Here is an 18,216-nt window from a genome sequence, read left to right on the forward strand (position 1 = left end):
TGAGGAACAACCTCTGCTCTCATCACAAACTCAACAACAACAGTGGGAAGGGCAAGGGCAAACGGAATAAAAGAAAAAAAATCAGTCAAATAAAATCAAATAAGATACTACTTCTATTTAAAAAAAAAAGTGTTCCAAACAACAGTATTCATTTGGCTTTCTCATTTTTTTAAACTGTTATTATTTTGCTATCGCTCCAGCACAGCGGGTAGGGCGTCTGCCTTGCACGCAGCCAACATGGCCGACCCAAGTTCGATTCCTCCGCCCCTCTCGGAGACCCCGGCAAGCTACCGAGAGTATCTCGCCTGCACGGCAGAGCCTGGCAAGCTCCCCGTGACGTCTTCGATATGCCAGACACAGTAACAACAAAGTCTCCAATGGAGACGTTACTGGGCCCGCTCGAGCAAATCGATGATCAACGGGAGGGCGTTTACTTTACTATTATTTTGGGTTTGGGGCCACACCCAGCTCTGGCTCAGGGCTGACTTCTGGCTCTGTGCTCAAGGATTGCTCCTGGCAGAGCTCAGGGGATCACATGGGGTGCCAGGAATGGTACCTGGGTTAGCCATGTGCAAAGCAAGCACCCTACCCACTGTACTATCTCTCCAGCACTCACTGGCTTTTTTTTTCTTTTTGGGTCACACCCAGCGATGCACAGGGGTTACTCCTAGCTCTGCACTCAGGAATTACTCCCGGTGGTGCTCAGGGGACCATATGGGATGCTGGGAATCGAACCTGGGTTGGCCACATGCAAGGCAAATGCTCTACCTGCTGTGCTATCACTCCAGCCTCTCACTGACTTTTTTAATAAAAGCCACAGTCAATGGTGCCAGGGATGGAACTCAGGGTCATACGTATGCAAGGTGTATATTCTAGTACTTAGCCATATCTCCAGCTTTATTCTTTCAACAGTTCTGGCAGGAGTGTGGAGAGAAAGGAAACTTTATACACTGTTGGTGGAAATAGAAATTGACTTACCTTCTTATGGAAAACAATATACAGACAGTTCCCTAGACATCAAAAATAGATCTAACAGATAGCCAACAATTCCACTACCAGGTAACTGCTAGAAGAACATACATGCCAACTCAAAAAGACAAGTATGGGGCTGGAGAGCCAGTACAGAAGGTAAGGTGCTTACCTTGTGTGCATTAAACTGGATTCAATCTGTGGCACCCCTAAGGGTCCCCCTAAGCACCACCCCCTAAGCTCTTTGAATACAGAGCCAGGAGAAAGCCCCGAGCACAGCCAGATGTAACCCAAACTGCCCTTCCCCAGAAGAGATAAATGTGAATACCTCCATTCACTACTGTACTAGTATTCAAAATATAGAGGCAACCAAGAGCCCAACAACCATGCGGGGAAAAGAAGCTGTAAGATAAACACAGAATGAAATCACACTCAGCTCTGAGAAAAGATGAAACTCTGCCTGTTACAACCACGTAGGAGGGAATCATGCTAAGCAAAGTAAGTCAGAAGGTCAAAGATAAATTCCAGACATCACCCTCATATGCGGGATCTCAAAGCAATAGAGGCAGGGAACAAATATATCCAAAGAGAAACAAACCCGTAAAATTCAGCACAGCTAAAGGGTACCAGAGTGGGGAGGAGGAAACCCAACCGTACTTTAAGTCAAAATTGTGAAAATAAACAAGACACTGTTGTCAACACAAGGCTCTCTGGGGTCAGGATGCCTCTGCCAGAACCTCATTTGAAATTCTGGCTTAGTTCAACACAGATGCTTGATGTCACCCCTTTTATTTCACACTCACTTAGGAAATGTGGGCCAAAGAAATGTTAGTTACGTGCCAGAGAGATAGTATGGGGCAGCCAACCCCATGTTATGCTGGGTACACGGTTCCCTGCATCCAGGGCATCACAGGAAGCAGCCCTGGAGACCTCAGGGATTTGCAGGCGTGAGCACACAGCAGTGAACTGCCAACTGGCTGGCTGAGAATCACAGAATCACATGTTTTGCGGTTTTTTAGTTGCTTAAGGCATAAGAGTAAGTCATTAGATTCCTGTCATTCCACCTTGGCTAGAAAAGGTCTGCAATGCAGTTATAACAATCTGAGAACTGGGTCGGAGTAATGGTACAGCAGGTAGGGCATTCACCTTGCATGTGGCCGACCTGGGTTCTCTCCCTGGCAGCCCACATGAGCCTCCAGGCCAGCCAGGTGTGAGCCCTGAGTGCAGAGTCTGGAGTAATCTCTGAGCACCACCAGGCGTGGCTCCCAAAGGCAGAATAGATAGATAGATAGATAGATCAATCGATCGATTGATCTGGGAATGAGATCCATTTTGTAGTTTATTTTTAATTATTCTGCCATTGTGCCCTTGAACTTAATTTGGGGACCCAAACGATATATTTGGTTTGCCTGTTTATTTGTTTAGTGGTTCTGGAGATGGAAGCCAGGATCTGACCAATGTGAAGCATGTTCTCTGCTGCTGAACCTCATCCCTGGCCTGGGACGCAATGAATATTTTACAGAAGTACTCAGAATTGCAGAATTCTTTTTTTAAAAAAATTGAATTGGGGCTGGAGCAATAGCACAGCGGGTAGGGCATTCGTCTTGCACATGGCCGACCCAGGTTCGATTCCCAGCATCCTATATGGTCCCCTAAGCACCGCTGGGGTAATTCCTGAGCGCAGAGCCAGGAGTAACCCCTGTGCATTGCCAGGTGTGACCCAAAAAGCACCAAAAAAAATTGAATATTCATTATCAAAAAGGAACAGGAGACCAGGAATATAGCTCACAGGGAAGTATTTGCCTAGCAAGTCTGAGGTCCTGGGTTCAATCCCCAGCACCACCAAAAAAAAAAAAAAAAGAAAATTAATAAAAAAGGAGTATCACGAGAAGGCAACAGAGACGTAACTGATTCATTTAGCTCTCCATAAAAGAGATTCATAGAAAAATTATTCTATGAGCAACCTGAAATTAATTATGAATTAAACATAGAACTTTAATCATTCTATGAAAATGTGACTTATGTTCTATCAAAAAAACAAAGCAACTTAATACACACAATTGATTACAGAAAGGAGTCTGCAATGTTAAAGCCCACATTTCAGTAGAAAAATCAATGAAGTCTGGAAACTTATTAAAATATTAATAGACAAAAGAGTAATATTCTACCTCATAGTAAAAGCTTAAAATATAGATGTGGTGCTATTTATAACTTTTTATTAGGTGCTGGGATGACATCTGAAAACTTTTAGGGAAAGCATAAGCACCTAATAGGAAAAAGAAATTGAAATAAGATAGTATGGTCATGAAGCCACTTGCTTTGTATGGGGCTGACGTGGGTCTGATTCCCAGCAATACATATGGTTCCTTGAGCACTGCCAGGAGTGACCCCTGAGGCAGAGTCAGGAGTAAGCCCTGAGCACCTCCAGATGCAGCCCACACTCATGCCTGGAGAATGACCCCAGCTGCTCTGCTATGGTCACACTCAGCCTTAGCACGTAATTTCCAGTCACAGTCAGGTATGTGTGAGCATTTCAGGGAGTAGTATTTAGCCCCTGACAAGCACCAAAATTAAAATGATGCATGAGCACTGCAGTGAGGAATGCAACCTCCAAAGAGCAAATGTGTGAGCACTACAATGATCCCAGGGGAGCACAACACCTGAAGGAGAGCATCTCCTGGTCAACACTGTGATCAGACTCCATACACACTGTATCAAAGTCTGGTCTAAAATCTCCAAGAATGTCACTGAAATCTTGATGGGAATTGCACTGAACCTACATGTTTTAGGTAGGATGCCCATTTTGAGCATACTAATTCCCCTAATCTATAAACATGAAAATTTTTTCATTTTCTGACGTCTTCTTCGATTTCTTTCAGGAGCAAACTGTAGTCTTAAATGTACACATCTTTCACATGTTTTTAAAAGTTGATTCTAAGAAAGAGAGAAAGAGACAGACAGAAAGAAAAGGAAAGAGAAGAAAATTGTCTGTCATAGAGGTGGGGAGGGTGGACTAGGACCATTGGTGGTGGGAAATGTACACTGGTGAAGGGGCAGGTGCTGGAACATTCTGTGACTAAAACCCAATCATGAACAACTTTGTAATTGTGTATATCACTGTAATTCAACGGGGGAAAAAAGGTGATTCCTAGCCTAGTAATCAAAATGGCATGATACTGGAATAAAAATGGCCTAAAATAAAGATAAACTAGACCTGAGATCCCAGTTAATAAAGTCTCAGTTAATTTATGGAGAGTTAGTTTATGACAAAGGAACTGGAGCGAGGAACGCTTCTTCAACAAAAGGTATTGGGAAAACTGTACAGCCACATGCAAAAATAATAAAAGTTAATTTGTATTGCACACCATACACAAGAGTTCATTATCACACAATATGCACACAAAAGTTCATTCAAAGTGGATAAAAGACCTCAATATTAGGCCAGAATCCCTAAAATAGACTGAGAAAATATAGGTAGAATTCTCCAGGATAAGACTTCAGAGGTGTCTTCAATGATTTTATTCCTACACCAAAGATAAAAATAAATGGTATTTTATATCAAAGTTAAAAGTTTTACTCTGGCAAAAGAAACTCAGGCTAAAATAAAGACACTCAACTGAATAGGAGAAGACACCTATATACTATACATCAGATAAAGGTCTAATATCCAAATGTATAAAAAGTATTCACACAGCTCAACAAAAAGAATTTAATAGTCCCACCAAACAGAAAGGAGGGGAGGTGAACAGACACTTCTACAAACAGGACATACGGTTGGCTGGCTACCAGGCATACAGAGAAGCATTTATCACCGCTAACTACCAGGGCAATGCAAATCATAGCAGCAATGGGATGTAATCTCACACTAGTGAAAATGACCAATATCAAAAGGACGGGAAGTCAGTGGAGGTGGGAGGCATGTAGGGAAAAAGAAACCCTCTTCGCTGTTTCTGAGAATGCCAATGCCTCGTCCCAATGGAAAACAGGAGAGTGATTTCTCAAAAAAAGCAAGAGTAGAGCTCCCATTCCACCCAGAAATCCAACTCCTTGGTACCTACTCACCCCTCCCCGCCCACCCTCCCCACACACACACACACGCACAAAACAAAAACATTGATTTGAGAAGTCACCTGCATACCCATGCTCACTGCAGCACTTAGTACAATAACCAAGACAATGAAACAATCCAAATGTCCAAGGATGAGTGGTTAAAGAAGTTGTGGGCTCTATATACAGTAAAATGTGACTGCAGAAAACATGCAATGTTGCAGTTCGTTGAGACGTGGATGGAACTAGAGGCCACCATGCTACATACACTGAATCAGAGGACCGACCAATCCTGGATGATTTCAATCGTCTGCATAGAGAGAAACAAGACGCAGGAATAGGCAGTCTAGAATGATGATAAGCCCCTGGTGCTGGATTACAGAAGTGAGAATTTGTAGGGGGGGATGAAGAGGGGACAGGGAGTAACATTGCTGAAGGGTTTTGGGCACTTCTGGTGGTAGGGCAGTGTGGTGTCTGTGTACATCAACACCAAGAATGTCCACACTGTTGAAAACATGTGACAATAATTACCATGTTAGAAATTTTATTTTATTTTATTTTTTGCTTTTTGGGTCACACCCAGCATTTCTCAGGGCTTACTCCTGGCTCTGCACTCAGGAATTACTCCTGGTGGTGCTCAGGGGGACCATATGGGATGCTGGGAATCGAACCCGGGTCGGCCGCGTGCAAGGCAAACGCTCTACCCACTGTACTATTGCTCCAGTTACCACTTTAGAAAATTTTTTTAGAAATTTTTTTTAGTCCTAGTAATAAACAGTTTAGTCTCATTGTATATATAACTTATGAAAGGTTAAGTGTGCAGCCTGCCACGCTGACAGAGCTCTACAACACCTCCTGTCAGGGGACCTCACTAGGGCTGATTTCCACATTCACAGAGCCCACAACTCACAAGGTCTGTATTCCCAGCTCACCTTTTAGTCTGTGGCGACCATGGCCTTCACGCACTGAAGGGAGCAGGGATAGCATGCTATGAATACAGATGACAGGTGTGATATGCTCACCCCTGCTGACGGGGAAGCATTCTCCTCCCCCGAATCCAAGGAGGAACAGGGTAACAGTGGCCTGGGAAGAACATTCCTTCCCCACTCTGACAGTTTGGTAATGACTCGTTACTCTCAAGAACTTCAAGACGAACCAACCTATTTTGTTCTGTGCAAGAACATCATGGCCTTCAGTGATTCAGTACCAAGACACACTGTAGCCCACTATCCATAAAAGGATTTTAACAATATGAAACATGGGAATTGTGTAGCTCAGGGTAGAGCATTAGCTTTTTAGGGGGCTTGAGTTATAGTACAGCAGGTAGAGCATTTGCCTTGCACATGGCCGACCCGGGTTCGATCCCTGACATCCCAAATGGTCCCCCGAGCACCGCCAGGAGTAATTCCTGAGTGCAGAGGCAGGAATAGCCCCTGAGCATCTCCGAGTGTGACCCCAAAAAGCCAAACAACAACAAAAATCATCAGACTTGTATGTGTGAGGGCTTGAGTTCATTACCCAGCACTGTCAAAAAAAAAAAATTCCAATAAAACCTCAAAATGCTTTTGATGACGTGCTTTCAAAAACAGGACACTCAGGGGGCCAGGGATACAGAGGAGCCAGTAAGATGCTGGCCTTGCATCTGACCCACATTAGACTCTCTGAGCACAGTCAGATGTGGCAACAAAAACCAAAAAGAGACACTCTATAACTGCCATTATACCTTAGCACCAATTCTTAATCTTCCCTGAAAATCTGGAAACAGGGCAAGAAATGCATCTACTATAAGAAAGCTTATGATCATTTTAAAAATTATATATTCTCCTTGGGAAATGTTTTATAAGCATTACAAGCAGATTGACTGCTCTGTGGATTTACAGACCTACATATTCCATACTCAGGTAATACAAGTCAGTGAAAGCACCCAAAGTTAGAGAGAGAGAGGGAGAGAGAGAGAAGAGAGAGAGAGAGAGAGAGAGAGAGAGAGAGAGAGAGAGAGAGAAGGGGGAAAGAGCTCCAATTATTTACAAAGTCCAGCTGGGACTGTAACTCAGGGGAAGACTCATCTTATAGCACGGGTGAGGCCCTGGGTTTGATCCCCTGCAGCCACCAAAAGAAAGGCTTTTTTTTTTAACAAAATAAACGGAAAATGTCAGAATTCAATGCATTTTTAAAAAGTATTATAATCACCTAAGTAAAATAATCCATGTATCCACAGCCACGTAAACAAATGATAAAATAAATGGAGGAAGGATATAATAGTTCTTTCTTACTTCAGAAAAGTAAATAATATCTGTAAAAGGAATGACAGAATAAGAAAATAATCGCCATTTCCCACCAACTATAATAACTGAATGAAACAAGAACCAAGAATGGTCATCTGGGGCTGAAGCCACAGAACTGCAAGTTGGGCGCTTGCCTTAATGCAGCCGGGCTTGGATCCCCACCATCCCAAAAGATTCCCTGAGCACCGCTAAGAGCTATCCCCAAGTGCAGAGTCAGGAGTAACCCCTGAGAACCACCGTATGTGGTCAAAATTTTTTTTTAAAAAGTGGTAAATCTGGTGGTGAAAGATTGAGAAATAGTTGGGTATTCAGTACACACACACACACACACACACACACACACACACACACGGAGAGAGTTTTCAATTATAATTAAAATTCTCTCTCTCTCTCTCTCTCTCACACACACACACACACACACACACACACATACACACACACGTGTTATTAAAATTCACAGAGGAGAAACCCAGCAGAGAGCACCTTAAGCAACTGATCAAAGTAACCATTATTGTCCATGGGATTAGATAAATGCCTTGAGGAATCAATCAGGCTCACTTCTGTGACATCCCTGCCAAAAGACATAACTCAATCTAATCATGGGAGCTGGGTTTTATAGTCTCTGGGTCTTGGCCGTTGATAGGATTACATGACTATAAAACCCAGTTCCTGGAAGAGAACAGCACAGAGTCTCCTGCCTCTGCACCTGGCTGTCCTCACTGGGGCCCTTTGGAGGAGGGTAGGTTGAGTTTCCCTCCCCACCCCCAGCAGAGCCCCGGCAGCTGAAGACCTCCGGTTCCAGCCACAGCCATGCTTAAGACCACTCTCCACACGTTCAGACAAGCCTCATGCATGAAGGAACCGGCAGAGGAACCCAGATGTGCGGGACCTGGGGCATAGATCTCCAAGCCTGCTCGGATTGGGACTGGGCCTCCTCCACCCAGAACCCCCATTTTCCAGTATGTAGGCATTACACCCACCAACTGCCCCCGGCGCCGTGTAATCCCATCAATGGCCAAGACCCAGAGACTATAAAACCCAGCTCCTGGAAGCGCGTGGCCACGTGACATCTTATTATCTTGTTCTTACTCTGGAGAACCTGGCAGGCTACCAAAATTATCCTGCCCACATGGCAGAGTCTGGCAAACTCCCCGTGACGTGTTCAATATGCCAAAAACCAGTAACAATGATGGGTCTCATTCTCCTGACCCTGAAAGAGCCTCAAATGTGGCACTTTCCAAAATCTCAGGGCTAGGACGAAGGAGACGTTACTGATGCCTGCTCGAGGAAATCGATGAACAACAGGATAACAGTGACAGTAAATCATGGGAGAACATCAGAAAAAAAAAAAAACTGCAGTGAAGAAACGCTGTGAAAGAACTGGCCTGCACTATTCAAAACGGCCAGTATTACAAAATATAATAAAAGACTCCAGAATACAGGAATTCCATTTGGGGGCTCTGGGGTGTGACTCGGGGGCAGAGAATTCACACTGCATGCGGGGGACGAGTTCAACCCTGGCACTGACCCACATCACATCACCTGGCATCAGACTGGCTCTACATGCTACACCCCACTGTTAAAACGCTGTGACCAGCCTGGGGGGAGCCCAGGCAACACCACCTCCACTGCCAAGAGGGAAAAATAAGGTTGGATGCACAAAAGTAACGGCAGAAATAGAAAAAGGAATAGAAAAAGGATAGCCTCCGACTGAAGTCATTTGTAACCCTTTCTGTTCCAAAAAGACTTTACTGTTACAATTAAAATCTGTAGGTCAGATGACAGTATGGTTTCCGTATGAAATCCCTGCTCTGCCTCACTATGTTATTTGTGTCAAGAATTCCTTGTACTCAGGAAATACACGTAGGAACATTGAATGAAATAAAAGGAATCTTATCAGCAACATACTTATAAATCAGTGCAGCAGTGCTTTCCAAGGGGGGCGGGGTTATGCTGGAACAACATTGGGGGGAGGGCAGTAGGGAAAAATTCCTGTTTGTTCCTTCCTAAAGAGGGGGTCAATTTCCAAGGGGGACTGAGTTGTTTTCTAAAAAAAAAAAAAAAAAGTGGCAAACCAAAAAAGTGGTTCTAAGACGAAGAAGAGGGTGAGGTTCAGTGGCTGATTATTGGCCTTGCATGCTTGGGGCTGGGTTTGATCTCCGGCAAAGAAGGTCTCCCACACATCTCCGGAGGCAACCCTGATGCCCCCCTCCCACCTCCAAACCACAGTGTAACAAAGTGTGAACTTTGGGAGATCTCTGTGAAGGCCACTCAGGAATTCTTGGTCCAGTTTTTGCAACTTCTCTGTGTCTGAAACTATGACAAAGTTTAAAAACAAAATAAAAGATGGATATGGGGGCAACAGTCCAGCAGAGAGGGCTTGCAGCTTGCAGCTGACCAGGATTCAATCCCCAGATATGGTTCCCCCAAGCACCACCAGGGGTAATTCCTGAGTGTAGAGCCAGGAGTAACTCTTGAGCATCGCCAGGTGTGACCCAAAAAGCCAAAAAAAAAATTTTTAAAAATAGATTATAAAGTGATACCTTTGTCAAAACTCATGAGCAGTACAACAGGATCTGTACACTGCATCAGGTGAAATTTGGTTTCAGTCAAGAATTTTTTTTCCCCGGTGTAGATAATCAGGACACAGATGTTAGAAGCCCACCCACAGTCTATCAACATGAAGATGAATGCCCCGCTTGCTGTATTGGTAGTTGCAAATGAAAAAAGGCCTTCCAGATAGTGTGGTCACTTCTGGGAGCACCTGACAGTCTCCTGCAAATAGGAAAACAGACACCTTCCTGCTTCCTCCTCCAAGGGCTTGGCAGATAACAAACATAATTTGCTGCAAATCACCCCCTTATGAACCAACTTCCAAGATAAGCTCATTACCAGAAAACCCAGACCTGACCATTTTTAAATCTTAAATAAGGGCGAGGAGGAGCCAAATGGATGACACTACTCTCTGGGGAAGAGTCGCACTGCTGAGTCTGTGGGAGGAACTTCTACCACAAAGAGGCCTGACTTAAACTGAAATAAATGCCTTCCAAAGTATTTCTGAAAAGACTGTTAAATGTATTAGTCAATTTCCCCCACCCCACCCCCCCAATACTAACAAAAAGGGCAAAAACATAACTCATACCTTGCTTAAGAAAGACTATAAATTCCTTTACGGTTTGGTCCAAATTAACTTTGTGGTAAACTACAGGCTTGAAGTTTCGATGCTCAAAGGAACGAATGAGGCGGACTGTAATGGTCACTCCTTCCGAAGCCATGTGAAGAAGTTCCTGGACAAGGGATACAAAAAAGAATCAACTCCCGATGAAGCCCAAACATGCACTTCCTTGTGCAGTTCCCGACATCCATACGGTTCCTACAGTGGACTCCCATACCTTGGTCAGATTCCTGGCTATCTATCAGGATCCCAAGGTCAGTGCCACCTGTCCACTGTGCTCCTGGACAGCTGTTACAGTCACTGCTGTGGCACAAAGCTGTCAGGCACTGGGGCTAGAGCAATAGCACAGCAGGTAGGGCGTTTGCCTTGCACGCAGCCGACCCGGGTTCGATTCCCAGCATCCCATACGGTTCCCCCCACCCCCCCCCTCCCCTGAGCATCGCCAGGAGTGATTCCTGAGTGAGAGCCGGGAGTGACCCCTGTGCATCATCGCTGGGTGTGACCCAAAAAGCAATCACTGTAGCACTGTCCTCCCATTGTTTATCGATTTGCTTGAGTGGGCACTAGTAACACCTCCATTGTGAGACTTGTTGTTACTGTGTTTGGCATATGGAATACACCACGGGGAGCTTGTCAGGCTTTGCGGTGCAGACAGGACACTCTTGGTAGCTTCCCAGGCTCTATGAGAGCAACGGAGGAATCGAACCCGAGTCAGCTGCATGCAAGGCAAACACCCTACCTGCTGTGCTATCGCTCTAGCCCAAAAAGCAAAAATAAAATAAATAAAATAAAAAAGCTGTCAGGCACAGAAGAACACAGCACGGAGTGTGAGTATGGGGAGCGGTGACGATGGCTGCCAGTTGCATGCGCGTGACCACATGACCTCTCAGGATCTGCCCTCCTCACTGAGTATCGGCGTGTTAGGGGAGGGCTGGAAAGGGGTGGGGGGCTGTACTGGAGACATTGGTGGTGCAGAATGTGCAATGGTGGAGGGATGGGTGTTTGACCATTGTATGACTTAAACTCCAATATGAATGCTTGCAGCTGTTTCTCACGGTGATTCAATAAAAAAAAAATAAATAAATGACAAGAGAAAGACAGAACTGCACGTAGGGCATTTGCCTTGCACAGGGTCGACCCAGATGGAATTCCCAGCACCACATATGGTCCCCTGAGCACTGCCAGGAGTGATGCCTGGGTACAGAGCCAGAAATCAGTCTTGAGTGTGATCCCCTTCACCCCACCCCGCCAAAAAAATAAATAAATAAATAAAATTTAAAAATTAAGAAAATAAAATGACAACAATCCATTCAGGGTCAGGACGTAACTTAATGGCAGAGCATTTGCCTTGGGTATATAGAACCCTGTGTTCCATCCCTGGCACATACACATACATACACACACACACACACACACACACACACACACACACACACACACACACCCCACACCACACCACATCACAGTCGACTCTCACAGGCAGCATTTTATTTCTGATCTTTCTGGGTTTTTTGTTTGTTTGTTTGGAGGGAGGGTACCACAACTTAATGTTACTCAGGTCTTACTCCTGGCTCTGTGCTCAGGAATCCCACCAGGTAGGGGTCGGGGGACCATACATGGTGCTGGGGACCATGCAAGGCAAATGCCCTGCCTGTTGTACTATCTCTCTGGCCCCCAAGTTGCATTTTAATCTCCTACGTGCTGCCAGCATTTACAGATAATTTAATTCTATGTCATGTTATTATCCATCATTTACACAATTGTTGAGCTTATTGGAGCTTATTTCATCCTAAATATACCTACAAGCGCCAGTTTTTTACACCATGTATATTGGCCATATGGGTGATGCAGGAAAATGTGGAGGTCACAAAAATTTTATTTCAAAGGAAATGTGTGAGGGCTGGAATGGTAGAATAAGGATTAAGATGCCTGACTTGCAAACAACAAATCCCTGGTTGATTCTGGGCACTGCACATGGTCCAACCAAGCACTGCCAGGAGTGTTCTCTGAGCACAGCTGGGAGTAAGCCATGAGCACAGCTGGAAGTGGCCCAACCCACCCCCAAACCCAAATAAACATTTAATTATGGAGCTGGAGAAGCAGTTCAGGGATTAATACATTTGCCTTGCATGTAACTAGTCCAGTTTGACCTGTGGCACCACGGGTACCCCCAGGAGTGAGCCCTGAGCACAGAGTCAAGAGCAGCCTCTGAATACTGCCAGGTGTGACCCCAACTCCCTCACCACCACCACCAATAATGTAAGTTTATGGGGCAGAAGAGATAGTATGGGGATAAGATCTCCATATGGCGAACTTGGTTCCATCCCCAGCACCACATATGGCCCCCTGAGCAAAGTCAGAAGTGACCCTGGAGCAAAGAGCCAAGAATACCCCTCTTAGCACCCCTGGATATGGCCCCCAAGCCAAAAATGAAACAAGTTTATGATTTGTTTTTGCCAGTAAATGTTCGATTTTTGTACCTGGGGTAGCATCAAAAGTTCTTACATGAAAAGGTGTAGTGAGTGGAAATGTTTCAAGAAGCTCTGCACGGGCCTATTTGCCAATTTCTCCATGCTACATCATTTAATTCTCTCTCCAAACTAGATGAGCAAACAGACTAGGAGAGAGTTAACAAATGGCCCAAGGTCATAAAGCTGATAAAAAAAAAAGGAGTCTGGAGCCAGGATTTAAGCATTATTTAATGTCCAAAGTCCATGTTCATGTCCATAACTAGATAATCACCCAAATCATTTACTCAAAAGTCTGCAAAGGTACAGAATATTTAAGATACAATTGTTATATCTTCTTAACTGGTATAACCATACCATGATACTTTCAAGTCTCTACATAATTTTAAACCATAATGTATAATTAACTGGAAAATATCGATATTACCAATAAATCATGTGAACCATGAGCAATCTCATTAGTGACCAGAAGTTCAAAATGACTGACAAGAACTCTGATAATACCTAGTACTGGCAAGGGTGAAGGAGAGAGCCAAGTGGCAACCACTATGAGCATCAATTTGGAAGTTTCTAGCATACTGAAAAGACACATACCTTTCTCTCTAGTAATTTCAGTCCAGGTAGGGGACTCACATTTGTGTACCAGGAGAACTGTAAAAACACATTATTAGGAACATGGTCAGTGCAAAAACTGGAAAAAAAATAAATGCCCATTCATAGGAGACTAGATTAGATAGCAAATTATGACATACTTCAACAATGGAACAGTTCAGCAATAATAACGAACTAGCATGTTACACATCAACATAAAGGCACCTCACAGATAATACAGTAGCATGCAAGTCTGCAGCTCAGAGTTTGGTTACTGGCACCACTCCTGTGCTGCGAATGATCCCTCGTCCCACAACAAAATGTTCAGTTTCTGGCACACTATGGCCAGGTCTGTGCAAGGACAATTTAAGGCAGTGATGCCTAGAAAGTACCAACACCTGTACTGACACGCTGGTCACTGAAGCAACAACGACCCCAATGACTGACAAAGGAGACAATTTTCACAGCTAAATAAAAAACAGGAAAGTGGCCAAAGAATACTACTGTTCATACAAAGTTCAAAAACATGGTTTTTGTGATGTTTCAAAAGCAGAATTAGAGCTGGAGTCACAGAGCAGCAAGTAAGGCGCTTGCTTGCCGTGCACGTGGCTGGCCCAAGTTCAATCCCCAGTACCCCATTCGGTCCCATGAGCATGGCCAGGAGTAATTCCTTAGTGTAGAGCCAGGAATAACCCGAGTAACCATCACTGGGTGTGGCCCTAAAACAAACAACAGGGACTGGAGCCATAGTACAGCAGGTAGGGCGTTTGCCTTGCACGCGACTGACCCAGGTTCAATTCCCAGCATCCCATATGGTCCCCTGAGCACCGCCAGGAGTAATTCCTTGCCAGGAGCCAAAATGTAAGTACAGCCTGACCTGCAATATAAGACTAATCTCTTCTTGGAAAAGTGTTAAAATAATTGTGTAAGTTTTTGAGCTATGCATGGGATAAGTGCCATGAGCCCACCGCTAGGGCTCACACCATGATTTATTGAAAATCTGCATGCTTTGTTAATTTCCCACTTTTGCCCACTTCCTCATGTAATTAATTGTAAAAGGCTAGCTTGGGAGAAATAAATTTGGAGCTTGATCAGAGTCTTGACTTGCTCCCATGCTTCTCTCTCTCTCTCTCTCTCTCTCTCTCTCTCTCTCCCCCCCCCCCCCCACTCGCACACCCTCTCCTGGTTATCCACGTTGACTAGTCTCGTGGGTCGGGGCAATTCCTGAGTGCATGAGCCAGGAGTAAACCCTGTGCATTGCCAGGTGTGACCCAAAAAGCAAAAAACAAACAAACAAACAACAAATTCAAAGCAAAATTGTTCTCTTAGATGGAAAGGAATGAATTATGGATTATAAAATTAAGCAAAAGGATGAGAGTCCTTCAATTACTGTGGCAATATTTTACACCTTAAAAATATTCTATGTAGGGGGGCTGGAGCTATAGCACAGCAGGTAGGGTGTTTGCCTTGCACGCAGCCAACATGGCCGATACAGGTTCGATTTCCAGCATCCCATAGGGTCCCCCGAGCACTGCCAGGAGTGATTCCTGAGTGCATGAGCCAGGAGTAACCCCTGAGCATCGCCAGGTGTGACCCAAAAAGCAATATATATATATATATATATATTTTATGTAGGGCCAGAAATATTCCATGTAGGGGTTAAGGTGTCTGCCTTTCTTGATCCCAGTTTGATCTCTGGCACCATATATGGTTCCCCAAGCACTGCAAGGAGTAACCACTGAGCACTGCTGGGTGTGGCCCAATCCCCACTCAAATATTCGGTGTAAGGATACTATCCCATTCCTTATGCCTTTGGTGTATCTGAAATATTTCATAATATACACAAGTAATACTAATATTTTATTAAGTTTGAGACTACGTAGCATATTTATATATAAAAGCTAGAGATGCTTTAATGTATAAAATAATTTCCATTATAATTTTTATAATTAGTATAATTAATGAGTGTTTGCCTTGAACAAGACTGACCTGGATTTCATCCCCAGTACTCCATACGATACCCCCAGCCCACCAGGAGTGATCTGAGCCCAGAGCCAGGAGTCAATCCTGCACACTGCTGGGTGTGGTCCCAAAACAAAACAAACAAACAAAAAAGTAGCTGCTTCTATGAATAGTTGAGTAGAAATAGAACATGTTTGAGCATAAAGGCCTTCGTGTAGGGGGCAGACACCCAGGAGTACTGCTATGAATCATATCAAATGGTCCAAACCAGACTGGCTAGAACACGCAGGCTTTAGAAAACTTTTTATAATTGTAGGCTTCTCCCCCAAGCCTTCCACTTAATAAAGTGCTGCTCAAGTGTCACACTTAATTAGCTGAAATTTTCCATTTAAAACACCAGATTTGCATTTATCTCATTTTGGTCAGCAATGTATGTATTGTGAGCTTTCATCAGAAATGTGCTGTAATTTTCACTCAGTTACTACTGATAATAATAGCCACTGTCAGGAGGAAGCCAAAATCCTGATTTGCCTTGGGGACTGTGGGAAATACAACTTGTTGCTTTGGGGAGGCTTACAGCACGGAATGTCGATAGTATTGATCTGCTTTGAAAAAGAAAGAATCCGATAAAAATGTTAAAGGCATTACTCAAATGAAGAGGCAGAGAAACCGAAAACAATAAACTTGGGGATAATTTAATAAAATATTATCAAGGACATAAAAAAAAGAGCTGAATGAATGAGAGAACACTGTACAAAACCATGAAAGCTTAGAGGCAAAAAGAAATCAATTCTCCCAAGGTCAGGGAGATAGTACCGTGGATGAGGCGCTTGCTAGCTTGCTTGCCTTACCCGCTGTACAGCTGACCCTGTTTTGACCTCCGACACCACGTATGGTTCCCTGAGCACTGCCCTCAGCATAGAGGCAGGAGTAAGCCCTGAGCACCATGAGGTGTGACCCAATGCCCCCACCCCACAAGTGAAATAAGTCGCCCCTAAATTTACAAATAAAGCCTCATTCAAAATGTGAAAGGATAATTTGGGGGAACTTGTCGTAAATATTTCTAAAATTCTCACGGAAAATAAAAGTTGCAAACAAAGACACCAAAAAGAAAGGGCGGGGGGGAAGAACAGCAGCCCTAGTTATAAAACATAAAGGAGTAGGACCAGAGGTACAGTGTCGGGGCTGGAGCAATCGCACAGCAGGTAGGGCGTTTGCCTTGCATGCAGCGGACCCGGGTTCGATTCCCAGCATCCCATAGGGTCCCCCGAGCACCGCCAGGAGTAATTCCTGAGTGCATGAGCCAGGAGTAACCCTGTGCATTACCGGGGCTGCCCATCAGGTTTCGGTGCTCATATACTCAGCTACAGTGCTCCCCAAGGTTTGCACTGTAATAGTCAAGACGCTTGCACACACATATTCACCAGAGCTTGCACTCCAGCTGAGGTGTGCAAATTCCTGCTGAGAAGCTCTGCTGCGGTGCTCAAACCTGTGAGCACTGTGGTGAGGGGTGACACCCCCTGGCCACTGTGCTCACATGTCTTCTTAGTCGTGATGCTCACCTGGGGGGTCTCACCCCTCTGTGGTGCCTGCACATACTTGGCTGCAGCGCCAGCCAGGGGTACACTCAGCACGTGTGGCAACCCTGGGTAGGTGTGGGATGGGGGAGCAGGGGCTGCACTCGTGACCCCACTAGACTTGCAGGGCAGGTGGTCAACGCGACTGTGCCACCGTTCAGATGAGTACCGCTGGGGCAGGGAGATGGGGGCCGGGGGGCAGCAGAAGTCTGTGGCTGAAAGGAAGAGTGAGCGATCCTGGTGACTGTTCTCATTTGACTGTGGTGTCACCCACATTTACCTACCTATGTGGTGGAACTGCATAGAACTAAATGCACATGCAAACAGAACTCAATGCCTCTGCACGCAGAACAAACACAAGGGCAGGGAGAGGTTAGTGAAACCCGAAGACTGTCCATGGGTTTCCTCAGTGTCCGTTCCCTGACCATGACAGGGAACTCGGCTCAAGCACGGTGTTCGCACTGGGGAAACTGAGGAAGAGAGCCGTCTGGAAATGCACAGGCACAACTGTCCAGGCACAACTGGACAGAAAGGGGCTTTATCGGCAAGAAACCAACTTAAGCCAGGAAGGCTGTCCGCCAGCACCACGCACCAGCACCACCAGCTCTGAGAAGAGGGGACGGGGTCTCACTGGGTGAGGAAACTCAGACAGGAGGGAGAATGGGAGCATGCAGCATTGAGAAGCAATAAATATATGTCACAGGTCAAGAAAATGTGTCTCTGGTATGGTAACAGAGAGGCAGGAGGCTAGAATTTGAGGAGGGCTTCACTGCCCAGTTTCCACTGATCATCAGCTAGAATGGTCACACTGGGGACTGAAGATTCTTGATTCTTATCAGTACAAAAGCTGTCTTGGTTTGACCAGAACCAAGAGAAGGTTTCAGCAACTTCTCCCAGAGGAGTGTCACACCTTCAGTTATCCTCAGGACAGTCTGTCTCAGTGTTTTTTTCTAACCCCAGAGAATCCTTCTAAATTGGTGGGGGGAAACGGGCAAAGAGAAGTAAATTTGCAAAAAGCTTTGATAAGGGCATAAAGGAACTCTCTGGCTCATTTCTTACAAATACACCTGGATCTATGATGCTCACAAAACCAAAAGTGGAGTCATCATTTTGAAAGTCCTCGTGAAGTAATGAACGTAGGC

General features: G+C 44.9%; 1 protein-coding gene across 4 annotated transcripts in view; it reads right to left on the bottom strand.

Moving 5' to 3' along the window:
- The window catches only part of CUNH2orf76 (chromosome unknown C2orf76 homolog), a 55,861-nt gene that overhangs the window by 19,129 nt on the left and 18,516 nt on the right, over positions 1-18,216 (bottom strand). For 3 of the 4 annotated variants that reach the window (XM_056117601.1, XM_056117599.1, XM_056117598.1), the window contains 2 exons: positions 13,539-13,595; positions 10,444-10,588 (listed from right to left, as the gene is read on the bottom strand). In XM_056117601.1, coding sequence (XP_055973576.1) covers positions 10,444-10,576 — 133 coding nt within the window. In that variant the 5' untranslated portion in view covers positions 10,577-10,588; positions 13,539-13,595. The remainder of the gene's footprint in view (positions 1-10,443; positions 10,589-13,538; positions 13,596-18,216) is intronic. The other variant, XM_056117600.1, reaches the window with a different exon arrangement.

This window comes from Sorex fumeus, unplaced genomic scaffold (assembly GCF_029834395.1).
Source record: "Sorex fumeus unplaced genomic scaffold, SorFum_2.1 ptg000035l, whole genome shotgun sequence".
Taxonomy (NCBI): Eukaryota; Metazoa; Chordata; class Mammalia; order Eulipotyphla; family Soricidae; genus Sorex; species Sorex fumeus.